Source organism: Humulus lupulus, chromosome 9 (genome assembly GCF_963169125.1).
Source record: "Humulus lupulus chromosome 9, drHumLupu1.1, whole genome shotgun sequence".
Classification (NCBI taxonomy): domain Eukaryota; kingdom Viridiplantae; phylum Streptophyta; class Magnoliopsida; order Rosales; family Cannabaceae; genus Humulus; species Humulus lupulus.
In genome coordinates this window covers 176,077,637-176,095,585 of record NC_084801.1, presented here as the reverse complement: position 1 = coordinate 176,095,585, position 17,949 = coordinate 176,077,637, and the positions used below count along the sequence as shown (strand labels likewise).

At 32.4% G+C, this 17,949-nt stretch overlaps 3 protein-coding genes and 1 pseudogene across 7 annotated transcripts; 2 read left to right on the top strand and 2 right to left on the bottom strand.

Moving 5' to 3' along the window:
- Positions 1 to 378: 378 nt before the first annotated feature.
- On the bottom strand, positions 379 to 2,897 carry LOC133800350 (syntaxin-81-like). Its single transcript, XM_062238308.1, has 5 exons — positions 2,892 to 2,897; positions 2,437 to 2,580; positions 1,967 to 2,209; positions 1,711 to 1,841; positions 379 to 630 (listed from the first exon to the last, which is right to left on the bottom strand). Exons 1-4 carry the CDS (start codon positions 2,895 to 2,897, stop codon positions 1,821 to 1,823), a joined length of 414 nt encoding a protein of 137 aa, XP_062094292.1. The 3' UTR covers positions 379 to 630; positions 1,711 to 1,820.
- Positions 2,898 to 3,063: 166 nt separating this feature from the next.
- LOC133802523 (syntaxin-81-like) lies at positions 3,064 to 4,639 on the top strand (annotated as a pseudogene).
- Positions 4,640 to 9,813: 5,174 nt separating this feature from the next.
- LOC133801250 (large ribosomal subunit protein P1-like) lies at positions 9,814 to 11,347 on the bottom strand. The gene is made up of 3 exons (XM_062239428.1): positions 11,190 to 11,347; positions 10,788 to 10,997; positions 9,814 to 10,076 (listed from the first exon to the last, which is right to left on the bottom strand). The coding sequence occupies exons 1-3, from the start codon at positions 11,253 to 11,255 to the stop codon at positions 9,957 to 9,959; spliced, it is 396 nt and encodes a 131-aa protein (XP_062095412.1). The 5' UTR covers positions 11,256 to 11,347; the 3' UTR covers positions 9,814 to 9,956.
- Positions 11,348 to 12,059: 712 nt separating this feature from the next.
- LOC133801249 (syntaxin-81-like) lies at positions 12,060 to 17,447 on the top strand. Of its 5 annotated transcripts, none has more exons than XM_062239425.1 (9): positions 12,060 to 12,223; positions 13,834 to 14,103; positions 14,558 to 14,662; positions 14,768 to 14,851; positions 14,944 to 15,048; positions 15,495 to 15,638; positions 15,866 to 16,111; positions 16,223 to 16,354; positions 17,199 to 17,447. In XM_062239425.1, the coding sequence occupies exons 3-9, from the start codon at positions 14,585 to 14,587 to the stop codon at positions 17,340 to 17,342; spliced, it is 933 nt and encodes a 310-aa protein (XP_062095409.1). In that variant the 5' UTR covers positions 12,060 to 12,223; positions 13,834 to 14,103; positions 14,558 to 14,584; the 3' UTR covers positions 17,343 to 17,447. The 5 variants fall into 5 exon arrangements, with proteins under 5 accessions (XP_062095409.1, XP_062095410.1, XP_062095407.1 ...); XM_062239426.1 differs by lacking the exon at positions 13,834 to 14,103 and adding an exon at positions 12,648 to 12,904; XM_062239423.1 differs by lacking the exon at positions 13,834 to 14,103.
- Positions 17,448 to 17,949: the final 502 nt, after the last annotated feature.

Sequence of the window (17,949 nt, the reverse complement as noted above, 5' to 3'; positions counted from 1 at the left end):
TCATAAAAATTTCACATACATGCCCCTATTAGGATGAAATTTCAAAATTCACGTAAAGCATACAATAATACTTGTTGAGAAAGAAAAGAAAACAAACTACAATTATCGTTGGGTCATAATCCATTCAAGGATGAAGTGAAGAAAGTTCCTAAGCTTTGGAAAAGAGTGTTTGAGCTTGAACATAGCGGTTTGAATTGAAAAGTCATATGCTTTTAAATCAACTCAACTCGAGAAAAGCTATTTCAATTTGTTCAGTTGATCAGGTTGTGATGACAAGAGGTGAAAGAAATGTTCATGAATAAGGAAGCAAAGCAATAAATGTATATGTTTCCTAACCCTACTTGAAATGCTATCTATATTTGAGTGCAACTCAAAAAATTTAGGACCAAATTCCATTTCCTTTTCTTCTTCTTTTTTCCCCTTTTCAATGAAATAAGTACAAAGAGAAATATAGTATTTTGTTAATTGGAGGTGAAAACATTTTAACTAACTGTACCAATCAAGAAACAAAATTGAAAAAGTGAGTACAAATAGGAAAAGAATAAGAAAGGTCATGCTGCTGCTATTCCTCTGGATAGCTTGGGACTGTTCTTTGTTACCAAGCTCCACATTGTGTGTAGCTTCAACAGCCTGTCAAATAAAAAAGGATGAAATTTTGAAATCACCACATGCTAACATCTCCATTTAATTAACTTGTAAGATGATAAGAATACTCTATATAAGAATAACCTCTATTTTATTATAAAAAAATTTGGTCCCAATTTGGATAAGTTATAAATAAGAATAACTTCTAAAATGTAATTAGTTATACATATTTTAAGTCTCGTATTTAGAAAGTATACCTCTATATAGTAATAATTATGTATCCAGTCAAATAAATATATATTATGTTATTTATTTGTACTCAAAGGAGAAAATACAAAATGTATTCCACATTTGAATTACTTTTAAATATGTAATAATTATTAGGATATTTTTGTTATTATTGTTGTTAAAGTTGATAATTTGGGGTATTTGAAAAAAAAAATTGTACAAATACCTCTGTTGAGTTATAACCTCTCAGTTAGAATACAATTAGTCTGGTCCCAAAAGTATTCTTATATAGATTTTTTACTGTAATATAAAATATATATTTATACAGACTAAGACTGCCCATCTTAAAGTTGAAGTACAAGAACACAAGTACCATCATGAGTTATACAATTAAGTTAGAAAATGAATTGTCCACTTCTCTTCGAAGATAATTGGCCAGTCTTGAGTTTAAATCCATGCGTTAAGCTCTCTAATCTTTCTATCAGAAAATATTCAAAAAAAGGTCGACCGAGTTTTCTTTGTATTCCTCCTACCTACATAACAATTGCTATAGTTTTTTTTTTTCCTAAAATGTTGTAGATTTAGAATTAGGCGAGGAGTCTCATTTCAAAAAAACTCTTAGCATTCCTATTACAAAATCTATTAAAATGTATACAAAGGGAGGAAACAGCTACCTCGGTATTTACAGATCTAACTGATTCAAAAATATGACAAATTTGAAGACAATGGTGCAACACGTTGGCAGCCTATGGACTAAGTTTATGAAATCATGGTGATCATAACCATAAAATTATCTCTTTGTTTTTATTTTGGGAGTGGGGATAAAAAATTTAGCGTAAAAGTTTATGTACATGTATTTTTCCAAAATCTAAAAGAAAAAATGAACAAACATTTTACCTGATCGTATAGTTGTTCTATTTGTTTGGCTTGATGCAAAATGTGTGTAGCCATGAGATGATTCAATGCTGACATTTCCACCATCTTAGTTTCGGTTTCTTGAACAGAATCTAGAGGCTAGTCAGCTCGACCTGCAAATCAGCAAAAAAAGTTTCAATTTTTAAGAGAGCATTAAAGACTGAGATTGAACAACACACAGGACAGACATGATGCAACATAGAAAAATACACCACTGGTGGGCAATCACAATGATTACCTGAAGAGCACGTGTTTCGTCATCCAAGAGCTGTTGCTTGACTTTTAGAGGCTCCGGTTGAAATTGATCAGCTTCTCTAGGCTCAAAATTGTTTAGTTGAGATGGATTTTCAAAACTTGGTTTGGTAATAGGCTTAAATTTTCTTCTTGGTGTTGCTCTACTAATGGCTTCTTGGAAGCGTATGGCTCTCAGCTGATCAAATTGTGAGGTCACAGAGTGAAGCTTCTCACTCAAACTCAAAACCTGCAATCAAGATATTAGATTTAGAAAATAGCGATTGACCAAATTATAATATTTATCAATCTTAGTTTCTAAATAAGCTCAAGTAAGATATAAAAGTGTGACAAGATCCTATTATCACCACAACATCATTAAGGAGCTGAAGTGGATGATTTCTGCCATTAAGCACACCAGTTAACATATATGATATATAGACATGAATGATTAATAATATGCAAACTGCTACTTACCACCCCATGTTTGTGTGCCACAGTATCAGCATTAGATTTATCAACCTGAATGCCAAGCCAGCCCGTTGAATTTGTTTCTTCATCATTTATGCTGTTTTTTAAGACATCAATTTGATCTTGGCATGCTTTAATAAAGGCACCAACCTGCATACAATTGATTAATTGATTGAACAATTTCATTTTAAATATTTTTCATGAGTACAAACCCACACCACACCTAGTTTTTTATTTTAAAATTCTACCTTAATATTTTCATCACAGCTATATTCAAAAGAAAATTAGCTAAGCTCCAGTCAAGTGTAAGCCGAACAGCATAAACGCACACATAATGAAACAATTACCACAGTTGAGAGATTTCCAAATCATCTAAAACTTGCACAAGCACTAATGAAGTTATAAATTATGAGGGAGAAAAACCATAAAAGAATGTATACTGGAATGAATGCTTTAATAACCTCCATTCGATGATATAAAATGTCTATCACACACATTCATTCCAGTATACATTCTTTTATGGTTTTTCTCCCTCATAATTTATAACTTCATTAGTGCTTGTGCAAGTTTTAGATGATTTGGAAATCTCTCAACTGTGGTAATTGTTTCATTATGTGTGCGTTTTTGCTGTTCGGCTTACACTTGCCTGGAGCTTAGCTAATTTTCTTTTGAATATAGCTGTGATGAAAATATTAAGGTAGAATTTTGAAATATAAAACTAGGTGTGGTGTGGGTTTGTACTCATGAAAAATATTTAAAATGAAATTGTTCAATCAATCAATCAATTGTATGCAGGTTGGTGCCTTTATTAAAGCATGCCAAGATCAAATTGATGTTTTAAAAAACACCATAAATGATGAAGAAACAAATTGAACGGGCCGGCTTGGCATTCAGGTTGATAAATCTAATGCTGATACTGTGGCACACAAACATGGGGTGGTAAGTAGCAGTTTGCATATTATTAATCATTCATGTCTATATATCATATATGTTAACTGGTGTGCTTAATGGCAGAAATCATCCACTTCAGCTCCTTAATGATGTTGTGGTGATAATAGGATCTTGTCACACTTTTATATCTTACTTGAGCTTATTTAGAAACTAAGATTGATAAATATTATAATTTGGTCAATCGCTATTTTCTAAATCTAATATCTTGATTGCAGGTTTTGAGTTTGAGTGAGAAGCTTCACTCTGTGACCTCACAGTTTGATCAGCTGAGAGCCATACGCTTCCAAGAAGCCATTAGTAGAGCAACACCAAGAAGAAAATTTAAGCCTATTACCAAACCAAGTTTTGAAAATTCATCTAAACTAAACAATTTTGAGCCTAGAGAAGCTGATCAATTTCAACCGGAGCCTCTAAAAGTCAAGCAACAGCTCTTGGATGACGAAACACGTGCTCTTCAGGTAATCATTGTGATTGCCCACCAGTGGTGTATTTTTCTATGTTTCATCATGTCTGTCCTGTGTGTTGTTCAATCTCAGTCTTTAATGCTCTCTTAAAAATTGAAGCTTTTTTTGCTGATTTGCAGGTCGAGCTGACTAGCCTCTAGATTCTGTTCAAGAAACCGAAACTAAGATGGTGGAAATGTCAGCATTGAATCATCTCATGGCTACACATGTTTTGCATCAAGCCAAACAAATAGAACAACTATACGATTAGGTAAAATGTTTGTTCATTTTTTCTTTTAGATTTTGGGAAAATACATGTACATAAACTTTTACGCTAAAATTTTGACCCCCTCTCCCAAAATAAAAACAAAGAGATAATTCTATGGTTATGATCACCACGATTTCATAAACTTAGTCCATAGGCTGCCAACGTGTTGCACCATTGTCTTCAATTTTGTCATATTTTCGAACCAGATAGATCTGTAAATATCGAGGTAGCTGTTTCCTCCCCTTGTATGCATTTTAATAGATTTTGTAATAGGAATGCCAAGAGTTTTTTTGAAATGAGACTCCTCGCCTAACTCTGAATCTACAACATTTTAGAAAAAAAAAACTATAGCAATTGTTATGTAGGTAGGAGGAGTACAAAGAAAACTCGTTCGACCTTTTTTAGAATATTTTCTAATAGAAAGATTAGAGAGCTTAACGCGTGGATTTAAACTCAAGACTGGCCAATTATCTTCGAAGAGAAGTGGACAATTCATTTTCTAACTTAATTGTATAACTCTTGATGGTACTTCTGTTCTTGTACTTCAACTTTAAGATGGGCAGTCTTAGTCATTATAAGTATATATATATATATACACACAGAGTAAAATCTCTATATAAAAATACTTTTGGGACCAAACTTATTGTATTCTAACTCAATAGAAGCATTTGTACAAAAAAAATTCCAAATATCTAAAAGTATCAACTTTAACAGCAATAATAACAAAAACATCCTAATAACTATTACATATTTAAAAGTGATTCAAATTTCTCCTATGAGTACAAATAAATAACATAATATACATATTTATTTGACTGTATACATAATTATTACTATATCGAGGTATACTTTTCTTAATACGGGACTTAAAAAACGTATAACTAATTATATTTCAGAGGTTATTCTTATTTATAATTGGTCCAAATTGAGATCAATTTTTTTTATAATAAAATAGATGATATTCTTATATAGAGTATTCTTATATAGAGATTTTACTATATATAATGTTGCAATATCATCTTACAAGTTAATTAGATAGAGATGTTAGCATGTGGTGATTTCAAAATTTCATCCTTTTTTTTTACAGACTGTTGTAGCTACACACAATGTGGAGCTTGGTAACAAAGAACTGTCCCAAGCTATCCAGAGGAATAGCAGCAGCATGACCTTTCTATTCTTTTCCTATTTGTACTCACTTTTTCAATTTTTTTTCTTTATTGGTATAGTTAGTTAAAATGTTTTCACCTCCAATTAACAAAATATTATATTTCTCTTTGTACTTAATTGCATTGAAAAGGGGAAAAAAGAAGAAGAAAAGGAAATGGAATTTGGTCCTAAATTTTTTGAGTTGCACTTAAATATAGATAGTATTTCAAGTAGGGTTAGGAAAAACATATACATGTATTGATTTGCTTCCTTATTTAAGAACATTTCTTTCACCTCTTGTCATCACAACCTGATCAATTGAACAAATTGAAATAGTTTTTGTAACGACCTCCATTCTTAACATACATATATATAGTGTAAAAAAAAAAAAAACAAAGTTTTACCTGAATATAACACTACTGAAATTCTGAATTTACAAAAACTTTATTAAACAATACATAAACTAATGTTCATAACTTCAAACCGTACAATACTCACAACTAAATAAAAAACTTTATCTTACATACAAATCTTAATACTTTTATAAATAATTTTTGTGGCGTTACTACACCTTAACGTAGAAATGAAGATGTATCCAACCGATAAATTGAAAGCTTTATGTAAATTACAACGTTCATGAAATACTTTTAAAGCTTTAAGTAAATTATAAAGTTCACAAAATACTTTTAATGAAATATAGTTATAAAGTCAAGTTTCTCGTTTATTTATAAAATAGCATAGCAGAACTCCACTCCCTTTAGGTCAGCCCCATATGTACAGTCATGTTGGCTCCACGTATACTCATCAACAATTTATATTTGGGGCCTCTTACCTACAATACAAAACATTATCTGATGAGCTAAGGCTCAGTAAGTAGAATAACTACCTCATATGCATTAAAATAAACGTGCAACATGCTATGCATTTTCTTTCTTTCTTTCACTTTCCTTTCTTTTGGGCCCTAGAGGATGCTGTTGCCGGCATTACATAGGGAATCACATTCCCACCTGAACATAAACATGATAATAGGGAATTTCTCCCTCATAAACATTCATTATATAGGGACGTACATCTCCCTCCTTACATTTTTGGGACGTAGGTCTCCCAAGCAGCACCTCTACTTTAACGCTTTCAATAACTTGTTTGTGAACATTAAGCGTGCTTATGCATAATAAATATAACATTCTTGAAAATAACTTATGCATAAGAACATGGCAGGATAGCATATAAAGCATATAAATGCACATAAGACACATAAAAGACTTGTATTGTAGATGAGGATTCTACTTACCTTACGTCTTGATAAAACAACCGAAATTGTTAGCTTCCTGATAAAAATACAAACTATTAACTTACATAAAATCTACATGATGTAACTTTAGTTTATAGTTGTTATTCTTATTTTTCTTATTTTATTGTTTATTTTATGTCTAGACGTATGGTCATACTATATTTGTCCATGGGAAGGTTCTGGTCTAAAAGTCGTGGTCGTGGTCATGGTCACATGGAAATGTCCAGATCATAGTATCAGTCCATAATAATAGGGAATAAGGTCATATAATAAAAGTCCAAATAGTCCAAAGTGTGACCATAGCCTATATATAAGTTTAGTATTATAAAGATACATAAAAAAATAGTTTATATTTCAATTTTGGCATTTGTAAAATATGACGACATGGTAAAATAATCTATATATAAATTTTAGCATTTTAATGGCATAGTAAAGTAATCTATATAAATTTTGGCATTATAATGGCATGGTAACATAATCCATATATAAATTTTGGCATTATAGTAAAACAATCTATATATAAATTTTTGGCATTATAACGGCATAATAAAATAATCTATATATAACTTTTGACATTATAACGGCATAGTAAAATTAATCTATATATAAATTTTGGCACTATAACGGCATAGTAAAATAATCTATACATATATAATAACTAAATAACTGAAATGAAAGGCTCGGGAAAGAGCTTACCTAAAAGGTTTTCGTAGGCTATCGTTTCGGACAGAACTTCGCCTAGATCTTCAAGGTTTAGAACTTTAGAAGGGTGTTAAGAATATTTTTGGGTAGAGTAAGAGAAAGGAAATGAGGTTTTTTGTGATTTCAAGATGAGTTTTGGAAGGGCTATTTATAGGAAAAACTTGGGATACTATTCTAATAAAATATTAAAAATAATAAGCATAGTGGAATAATAACATATTCAAAATATCAAGCATAGTAATTTGCTTAAGTCATCACTGTGTCACTGCTGCATCAACATGTGGGACCCATGGGGTGGACCCCGCTGTGGGACCCTTGCGGACCCCACTGTGGGACCCACTATGAATAGTACCTGGTGAATAGTAAAAAAAATGAAAATTTCCCAATCTTCTTATATTACTTAGTCCAGCATTTTTGACTCACAAACTTTTCTGAAAAAGTTTCTCTAACACCCATAAATTAATTATTCCTACCTGTTGGTTACTTCAACTACTTAGAATTGTTAAAATCCCATAATAGAAAACAACTATACTCCCAACGGTCATGAACACTATTCACCAACGGTCATAAACGGCTAGTTTTTGTCCTATAAATACTTGTTCCTTCAACCATTTATTTGCACAACTTCTTCATCTCTTAACCTTCTAGATAAAATTCATCATCAAAACATGAATTTCTCTTTATTTTTCATAACTTTAGTGATTGTTTGCTTGTATTTAGCATCATTCTATGGGTATTATACTAATGAAATGCCCATGAATGTTATAGTTGCATATTCATTAGTTATTCTTCCACTTTACTTAATAGCTCTAGCATTCGGTTAGCATTGTAATGCACTCAAAAGTATGAATAAAAATATCTTCTCTTATTTTTCATAATTGTTGTAATGTAAATGGGAGTTACAGTTTTTCTCTCTAATTAGTAATGTCAACTGTTGAGTTGATTTAAAAGCATATGACTCTTCAATTCAAACTGCTATGTTCAAGCTCAAACACTCATCTCCAAAGCTTAGGAACTTTCTTCACTTCATTTTTGAATGGGTTATGACCCAACCATAATTGTAATTTTTTTTTCCTTTTCTTTCTCAACAAGTATTATTGTATGATTTATGTGAGTTTTGAAATTTCATCCTAGGAGCATGTATGTAAAAAAAAAATTAAAAACAATAAAGCTATATTTACACCTAGTTCCATCCATTTATTTATAGGACTCAGATGATGTAGGTGGGATTTGTTACAATGGTTGTTAAAAGAATCAATCGAAGTAGAGAAAAAGTGATATATCATTTCATTGTTTGAAAACCTCCCTAACGAAATAAACCACTAAACCCATTATCTTACTTACCTATCTTTTTACTCTCATCACTTTTTTTTCACCTTGAATGAGTTTCTTTCTTGGTGAAGATTGTAGGACGGGTTACCAACATTGAAAGTTTGGAGAAGAAAGGGCGAGAAAGTGAGATCTTAGGTCGGCCGACATAAAAGGAGACGTATATACATTACAACAAGAGAATGTAGGTTTGGACGGGAGAACAGGTTTGTGTAAGAACTCCAAGAGCACCCCCAATGGGTACTCTCCTTTATTTATCAAAATACCCTATCAAAATCTTACTTTTTCTATTTTACCTCACATTTTTACATTATATCATACATCAACTAAAACATTTCTATTTTACCTCACATTTTTACATTATATCATACATCAACTACTCTATATTTTCTTTTACATCAATTAGATATTATATTTAATAGTTAAAGTCAAATAAACATATTAAAAAAGATAAATAATAATAAAAAATTTGCTAAAGGGGGAGAGAGGAAAAAAAGACAAAAAAAATATTAAAAAAATGTTAACTACATGGATGAAGTATATATTAATTCATTTAGCTAAAAAAAATTATATTTGGACTACTTTAAAGCAGCCATTGGGAACAACTTTAATCAAATAAAAAAAAAAAGAGGGACTATAATTTCCTATATTAGGTAGGTTATACCTTTTGTGCACTTTTGCAAAAACTAAATTAATTTCCATTTTAAACTTAATTTCATATTATTTTAAAATATTAGATTGACTTAATTTAAAATAAAATAAAAATTAGAATCCAAATTGAATAAGAAATCGAGGGTACTAAGAAATTTACAAGTAGAATTAAAGTTTAATAGGTATAAGAAAATAAATTATGTTGCGGTATTTTAGCTGTAAATATAACTCTAAGAAAATGATAATCTTCAATCTGTTCTGTCAAGCAAACTTTTTTAAAAATAATACGACGTAAAGAATTTTTCCCTTCTATATATATATTTCAAAAAAGAAAATCTTTCTCAGATGTATTTTGTAATATATTTAACAATATATGCGAGTCACGTAGAATTTTAATTTTTATAATTATCAATTAAAACTTGTAACGTATGAAAAAAAAAACCTTAAATTTGATTAAATAAAAAAAACTCATTATTACGTGAACTATCAACAACTATATTTTATTTTTGGTAAAAAAAAACAATTAAATTTCACTAAATATGACAAAAGAAAGTCCACGTGGGGGAGGGAGGCATGCATCAAATTCTTAAAACAAAACAAGGTAAAGCAAAACTGATAATTTTTTATCGAGAAGATAAGCTTTTCAGTGCCTAGACATTCAATTAGAGTTATGTCAAGCTGTCAAAAAATGACCCAACTCAAAAAGTAATTTCCCAAAACTTTGATGTAAAAATTTCCAACTGTCTCACGAGTCTAACAAAATCCTATTTCTGCCTAAAAACCAAAAAGGAATCAAATTGTTGATGAGAAGATTAGCAAACAAACTGAATCCCATATCATCATCACTCTCTTCCTTTGGCTCTTCCTGCACATACAAATCAAGAAAAGAAAACCCATCAGCGCAAGCCAAATAAGTAGAGACTAATCCAATGAAACTATCTAATCTAATACCATTGCTTGTGAAGTCAAATACAAAGGTCATACATAATTGTACATATCTATGTCCAATGCCAAAAGAAACTATTTTTTTTCATAAGAAACAGTTGCCCATTTCTAGTTAGTCCCAGTTGGATTTGAACCCCAAACCTCTAATACTCACACACACACACAACCACTTGAGCTCAACCAGAAGTGGTAGGCAGTGGCAGTAAAACCAAGAACCCAAGAGCCATAATGTTAACAATGGAGCTAAGACTAAACAGAATTCAAGAAATTCCTACATCTAAAATTCATACCATATCTCACAAGGCTGGCCATATCTCATAAGAAACAGTTGGCCATTTCTAGTTAGTCCCAGTTGGATTTGAACCCCAAACCTCTATACTCACAAACACACACACAACCACTTGAGCTCAACCACAAGTCGCAGGCAGTGACAGTAAAACCAAGAACCCAAGAGCCATAATGTTAACAATGGAGCTAAGACTAAACAGAATTCAAGAAATTCCTACATCTAAAATTCATACCATATCTCACAAGGTTGAAAATGCATTCATGGGGTTGAGTTATATTGTTGACAAACTATGAAATGAACAAGGTAATATCAAAAAGTGATAACGGGCAATGATATGTGTACCTTCTTCTTCTCCTCAACTGCAGCAGCAGCAGGAGCGGCGGAACCGGCAGAAGGAGCGGCCATGGTAGCAGGAGCAGCAGCTCCCCCAGAGCCAGCATTCAAAACAAGGTCATCAATGTTCTTCTTCGCGGCCAGCTTGGCGAAAAGGCCCGACCAGTAAGGTTCAATTACTACATTCCCAGCACTCACCAAAGTTGCAATCTTCTCAGCCTTTCAAGTTCACAAATGTAAATTTATCAAGAAATGACCAAATCTAAATAAAAAATATGAACTAATGTGAAATGGTTGAGATTTCGGATAAAAGTAAGATCTGGGCATTGCAGGATTAAGCGGAAAATGTACAACAAAAAAAATTGAATTTGATCGTAATGACATTGAAGAAAAAGAAGAAATGGGTCTTACAGTGATTGGGACTAAATCATCGTGGAGAATCAAGGCAGCGTAAGTGCAAGCTAGCTCACTAGTCATTGTTGTATTGAACGAAGGAATATGCAAGTAATTGAAACCCTAGACGACTTTGATCTCTGGAATCACAGCGAAGGGTTTCTAGGGCAAAATTTACGGATTGTATATATGGGTCGAGATTAGGGGTGAGCATCGGTCGGTTTGGGCGGTTTTTTCACAACAAAAAATCCGGTTTTCGGTCCGGATTGGTGCAATCCAAAAACCGACCGAACCAAACCAGTTTTAAAAAAAAACCGACCGTTTTGGACCGCGGTTTGGTCGGTTAAACCGACCAAACCGAATTGATTATTGTTTTTTTTTTTGAAAGTTTTAGTTAAAAAATTAAAAATTTTGGATTGTTGAAATTCATTTTTGTGCATTTTTAAAACATAAATATATAGAACATAATTATATTTACAAATTTTAAAGTTTGAAACATAATTAAAAGTAAATTTTTTAATAATTAATAACTATATAATATTATATTATTATGTTCGGTCGGTTTCGGTTTTATTGGTTGATTCACCCAAAATTTCAAAACCGAGCGAACAGTGGCGGTTTGCACCGTTGGCGGTTTTTTCGGTTTAAACGGTTTTGGTTTTTTCTGTGTTTGGTAGGTCGGTGTACATGATTTTTTCGGTTTTTTGGATTTTATGCTCAGCCCTAGTCAAGATGGCCAGGGTTTTTTATTTTAATTTAATTAGGAATAGAATAGGGGGAGAGAGAGAAGAAGTTTAAGAAGCATTACAGAGGAATAGTGGGCCATAATTACCAGTTACATAAAGCCCAAGCCCAATTCCAAGATCAGGACCAAGCTCAAGCCCAAGCCCAAGCAAACGACTCCAGGTTTTCTCCCTCTTTCGGCAGCTTAACGGGGTACTGAACCAGAAACCTTAGCTCTCGAGTTCTGCAGCTGCTACTGATCGTGACTGTATCCTCACTTGAGAAATGGCTCGCGAGTTCTCCAATCGGTTCCAGCAATCTCTTGTTCGGTACGATGCTTCTCATTCTCGTTCATTTATATATGTTTTAGTTAGGGTTTTGGTTGCGAGTTTGAGTTGCAGTTTCTTGTTATATTTGCTAGTTTTCTTCTGGATTTGATGCTTCATAACATCTTTGAGCTGGGATTTTGGAGTTCGTGATGTTAATATTATCATTATCTCTTAAGTTTGTTGTATTTAATTGTTAGCATGTATATCGCTTCCCAGTTAAGATATTTACTTAGTTTGTTTGTTAGCTAGGTTGACTTAGTCAAATGTTGTTAGACTTATTTCTATATATTCTGTATTCTGTTTTATTCTTATATATATATATAAACATGTAATCGTTCTCACAAGTGGCATAAGAAGATTGATAAAACCTTTTCATGGTATCAAGAGCAGATTGATCCAACAAAAACAATTTTTTTTTTAGCAGCAGTTATGCCTAATCAATCTTCCCACACTATTCCAAATGGTGATGATCCAGACACTCCGCTCATCATCGTTTCTTTACCCAACATTCTCAAGCTTACCTCGACAAACTATCTCTCCTGGAAGCTTCAAATAGAGGCCACACTCATTGGTTATGGTCTCTTCAAATTTCTTGATGGTACCCATCCTGCACCTTCTTCTACCATCACCACAACGTCTGGTTCTGCCGGGACCGCACCGAACCCGAATTATCTCACTTGGGTACGCCAAGACAAACTTCTCTTTGGCTCTCTTGTTGGTACCTTGGAACCCATGCTTGTCCCTCTCATCTCTCGTTTTGAATCATTAATATCCAAGATCGGTCTCTCCCACAGATAGTCCATCTTGCGGGGGCATGTTAATATTATCATTATCTCTTAAGTTTGTTGTATTTAATTGTTAGCATGTATATCGCTTCCCAGTTAAGATATTTACTTAGTTTGTTTGTTAGCTAGGTTGACTTAGTCAAATGTTGTTAGACTTATTTCTATATATTCTGTATTCTGTTTTATTCTTATATATATATATAAACATGTAATCGTTCTCACAAGTGGAATAAGAAGATTGATAAAACCTTTTCACGTGATTCGTCGAAAAGAGTTTGTTGTTAAATCGATGTAATTGAATATGAGCGTTTGAGAAATTCTTGAAGGCAATGGTTAATCGTGAATAAATAGTTATAGCACATTATTCCTTTTTTGCTTGTTCTTGTGTAATGTCTGTTGACATTGGCCATTTCATTCTGTTAATGAGTAGACAACAAGAACATCATAGCAATGAATCTTTCATTGCTGGTATTATTGGCATTCATCGTTCTATATGTTTACTTGTATGAATTACTCTCACATAGCATCCTTACTAATGAAAGGTTATGCAAAATTTGAAATAAGCTACTGGTTTTAATCTTTTCCATGTTGATTTTCACTCATTTATTTGTATTTTCTGAGAGGCTAAAAACGTGAAAATCCCACTCCCGACCCTGGACATAACTTCATTCTAGGTTACCCTTGTTAGGGTTCCTACGGGAGTTTTACAGTTTTTCCAGTTCCAGTGTTGTTTTTCAATGCTGTTAAAGAGGGCTGAGTAAGGTAAATGCATGATATATGTCCAATATTGCCTGATCTCATGACACAGATGTTTCTTTATGATAGATGACAAGCGCTTGGACAAATATGAGCATTGCAATCATACATAGGGATATAGAGAGGGATGGGGAGATTCAATGTGGAGTTATGGGTGTTAGTTTTTATAATTGGAGATTCTTGCTCACTCTCAGAAGATCTATACATACATCTGCTAATATTCTGGAGAGGATGAGGAGATCAAATTTTATTTCAATATATTTTTTGCTTTGGAGCATCTTGGAGCAAATGAGCAATGGAGCTTGTGGAGCACGGCTCACCTTAAGGATTGCTCTCTTGGTTTGCTTCATAGTTTTGTTTTTGCTTTACTTTTGGTAGCATCAACAAAAGAGTACATGCTGATGATAACTGGACAGACTAGTGGCTTTCTATTTTTTGTAATTTTTGGAAGTTAAAGGCTTATTCTAGATTCATTGATCTTATCAATTTAATGTGTTGTACTCTTTGATTTTTGAGTAATTTTGGATTTAGTAATGCTAGCAGTGCTGTTTGAATTTACTGATATGTTAGTCGTTACTTTCTGAATTAATGATTTGAGCTGTCTAGGTTTTTTTGATTAGTTATAAGAGTTGTACATTGGACAATTAGATAGATTTGTTTGAAAACATTTTTTTTACCCGGAACAATTTTTTGCATACCAGATCGAGGGAGAAAAAGAAACTATAGCTCTTTTATCATTTCTTATACTCCGTCCTTGCTGAGTAAAAGTGTTTGGTGGAAATTTTTGGGTTAGGTTTTGATTGATTCTTGATGATTAAGAATGTCAAAAGTCAGAGACAGGACTGAGGATTTTAAAGATGCCGTGAGGCGCACTGCTGTTTCTTTGGGATATGATGAGGTTTGGTTTTCAAAGCTTTTTGATTTATTCAAATTCATTTATAGCTCATAATATGGTTATGCTACAGTCAAATCTTTATGATTAACATGGTTTGCTAATTGACAGTCTAAATTGGCCACCATTTTGGCAAATTTTATTATCCACAAGCCTCGCCAAAGATCAGCTTTTACTAGAGGCGCACTGAAAACAGTATGTGAATCATTGCCTTGCTTATTCTATGAGGAAATTTCTTATAAATTATGTTTCAGTGTTGACTCGTTTGTTTTTCTTTTCTTAATTAGCTTGAGAGCATTAAAACACTAGAACAGTTTATGTTGAAACATCGTAAAGATTATGTGGATCTACATCGCACTACTGAGCAGGAGAGAGATAGCATTGAGCATGAAGTAAGTCATATTACAGTTTTGTTAAAGTATATTTTGTCATAAGGGAATTTGCCACTTAAATTTTTATTGTCTTTACAATTTATTTTATGCTTTCAACATCTTCTTTCAAAGTTTGTTTGAAGATGATTTATTCTCTGGGATAGGTTTCTTTTTGCCTTACATTCTTTTATGGTTTTTCTCCCTCATAATTTATAACTTCGTTAGTGCCTGTGTAAGTTTTAGATGCTTTGGAAATCTCCCAACTGTGGTAATTGTTTCATTATGTGTGCATTTATGCTGTTCGGTTTACACTTGCCTGGAGCTTAGCTAATTTTCTTTTGAATATAGCTATTATGAAAATATTAAAGTAGAACTTTGAAATAAAAAACTAGGTGTGATGTGGGTTTGTACTCATATGAAAAATATTTAAAATGAAATTGTTTATTCAATCAATCAATTTTATGCAGGTTGGTGCCTTTATTAAAGCATGCCAAGATCAAATTGATGTTTTAAAAAACAGCATAAATGATGAAGAAACAAATTCAACGGGCTGGCTTGGCATTCGGGTTGATAAATCTAATGTTGATACTGTAGCACACAAACATGGGGTGGTAAGTAGCAGTTTGCATATTATTAATCATTCATGTCTATATATCATATATGTTAACTGGCGTGCTTAATGGCAGAAATCATCCACTTCAGCTCCTTAATGATGTTGTGGTGATAATAGGATCTTGTCACATTTTTATATCTTACTTGAGCTTATTTAGAAACTAAGATTGATAAATATTATAATTTGGTCAATCGCTATTTTCTAAATCTAATATCTTGATTGCAGGTTTTGAGTTTGAGTGAGAAGCTTCACTCTGTGACCTCACAGTTTGATCAGCTGAGAGCCATTCGCTTCCAAGAAGCCATTAGTAGAGCAATACCAAGAAGAAAATTTAAGCCTATTATTACCAAACCAAGTTCTGAAAATTCATCTCAACTAAACAATTTTGAGCCTAGAGAAGCTGATCAATTTCAACCGGAGCCTCTAAAAGTCAAGCAACAGCTCTTGGATGATGAAACACGTGCTCTTCAGGTAATCATTGTGATTGCCCACCAGTGGTGTATTTTTCTATGTTTCATCATGTCTGCAATCTCAATCTTTAATGCTCTCTTAAAAATTGAAGCTTTTGTTGCTGATTTGCAGGTCGAGCTGACTAGCCTTCTAGATTCTGTTCAAGAAACCGAAACTAAGATGGTGGAAATGTCAGCATTGAATCATCTCATGGCTACACATGTTTTGCATCAAGCCAAACAAATAGAACAACTATACGATCAGGTAAAATGTTTGTTCATTTTTTCTTTTAGATTTTGGGAAAATACATGTACATAAACTTTTACACTAATATTTTGGCCCCCACTCCCAAAATAATATTTTGGTACATAAACTCGTTCGACCTTTTTTCGAATATTTTATGATAGAAATATTAGAGAGCTTAACGCATGGATTTAAACTCAAGACTGGCCAATTTTCTTCTAAGAGAAGTGGACAATTCATTTTCTAACTTAATTGTATTACTCACGATGGTACTTATGTTCTTGTACTTCAACTTTAAGATGGGCAGTCTTAGTCTGTATAAATATATTTATATATATATACATACATACAGTAAAATCTTTGTATAAAAATATTTTTGGAACCAAACTAATTGTATTCTATTGAGAGGTTATAACTCAATAGAGGTATTTATATAAAAAAAAATCAAATACCCAAAAGTATCAACTTTAACAACAATAATAACAAAAACACTCTAATAACTATTACATATTTAAAAGTAATTCAATTAATTCAAATATGGAGTAAATCTTTGATTTTCTCCTTTGAGTACAATAAATAACATAATATATATATTTATTTGAGTGTATACATAATTATTACATTATAGAAGTATACTTTTTAAATATGGGACTTAAAAAAACGTATAACTAATTATATTTCAGAGGTTATTCTTATTTATAACTGACCCAAATTGGGACCAAAATTTTTTATAATAAGATAGAGGTTATTCTTATATAGAGTATTAGGTTCTATTGTATATAATGTTGCAATATCATCTTACAAGTTAATTAGATAGAGATGTTACCATGTGGTGATTTCAAAATTTCATCTTTTTTTTTGACAGGCTGTTGAAGCTACACACAATGTGGAGCTTGGTAACAAAGAACTGTCCCAAGCTATCCAAAGGAATAGCAGCAGCAGGACCTTTCTTATTCTTTTCCTATTTGTACTCACATTTTCAATTTTGTTTCTTGATTGGTACAGTTAGTTAAAATGTTTTCACCTCCAATTAACAAAATACTATATTTCTCTTTGTACTTATTTCATTGAAAAGGGGAAAAAATAAGAAAAGGAAATGGAATTTGGTCCTAAATTTTTTGAGTTGCACTTAAATATAGATAGCATTTCAAGTAGGGTTATGACAAACATATACATGTATTGTTTTGCTTCCTTATTTATGAACATTTCTTTCACCTCTTGTCATCACAACCTAATCAACTGAACAAATTGAAATAGTTTTTCTTGAGTTGAGTTGATTTAAAAGCATATGACTCTTCAATTCAAACTGCTATGTTCAAGCTCTAGTAGGAATGTCAAAATGATCTGATTCAACGGGGCGGGTCGGATCTCCGATCCGATGGGAAGATTTTGATTCGAATTAAGAGGGTCGAAATGCGGGGTGGGTCGCTGCCCCGATCCGATTCGGTAGTAATTATTGTGGGGCGGGTCGTGGCCCGCCCCCGGTAGCTTTTAAAAAAAAAAAAAAACATTTATTGATTATTGGGTTGGGTCTCATCTTCTTCAGTAATGTAAACAAGCAAAAGCAAATACTCTTCACTTCTTCATCTTCTTCAGTTCAGCAATCAACCTCTCGC

Bases quoted from the DNA above. Each gene is read 5' to 3' on its own strand.
- LOC133801249 (XM_062239423.1), top strand. From the start codon at position 14,585: ATGTCAAAAGTCAGAGACAGGACTGAGGATTTTAAAGATGCCGTGAGG. The intron at 15,639-15,865 runs GTAAGTAGCAGT...TCTTGATTGCAG, and splicing joins TAGCACACAAACATGGGGTG to GTTTTGAGTTTGAGTGAGAA. The intron at 16,355-17,198 runs GTAAAATGTTTG...TTTTTTTGACAG, and splicing joins TAGAACAACTATACGATCAG to GCTGTTGAAGCTACACACAA.
- LOC133800350 (XM_062238308.1), bottom strand. The intron at 2,210-2,436 runs GTAAGTAGCAGT...TCTTGATTGCAG, and splicing joins TGGCACACAAACATGGGGTG to GTTTTGAGTTTGAGTGAGAA. The intron at 1,842-1,966 runs GTAATCATTGTG...GCTGATTTGCAG, and splicing joins ACGAAACACGTGCTCTTCAG to GTCGAGCTGACTAGCCTCTA.
- LOC133801250 (XM_062239428.1), bottom strand. From the start codon at position 11,255: ATGACTAGTGAGCTAGCTTGCACTTACGCTGCCTTGATTCTCCACGAT. The intron at 10,998-11,189 runs GTAAGACCCATT...TGAACTTGAAAG, and splicing joins ATGATTTAGTCCCAATCACT to GCTGAGAAGATTGCAACTTT. The intron at 10,077-10,787 runs GTACACATATCA...TTGTATGTGCAG, and splicing joins CAGTTGAGGAGAAGAAGAAG to GAAGAGCCAAAGGAAGAGAG.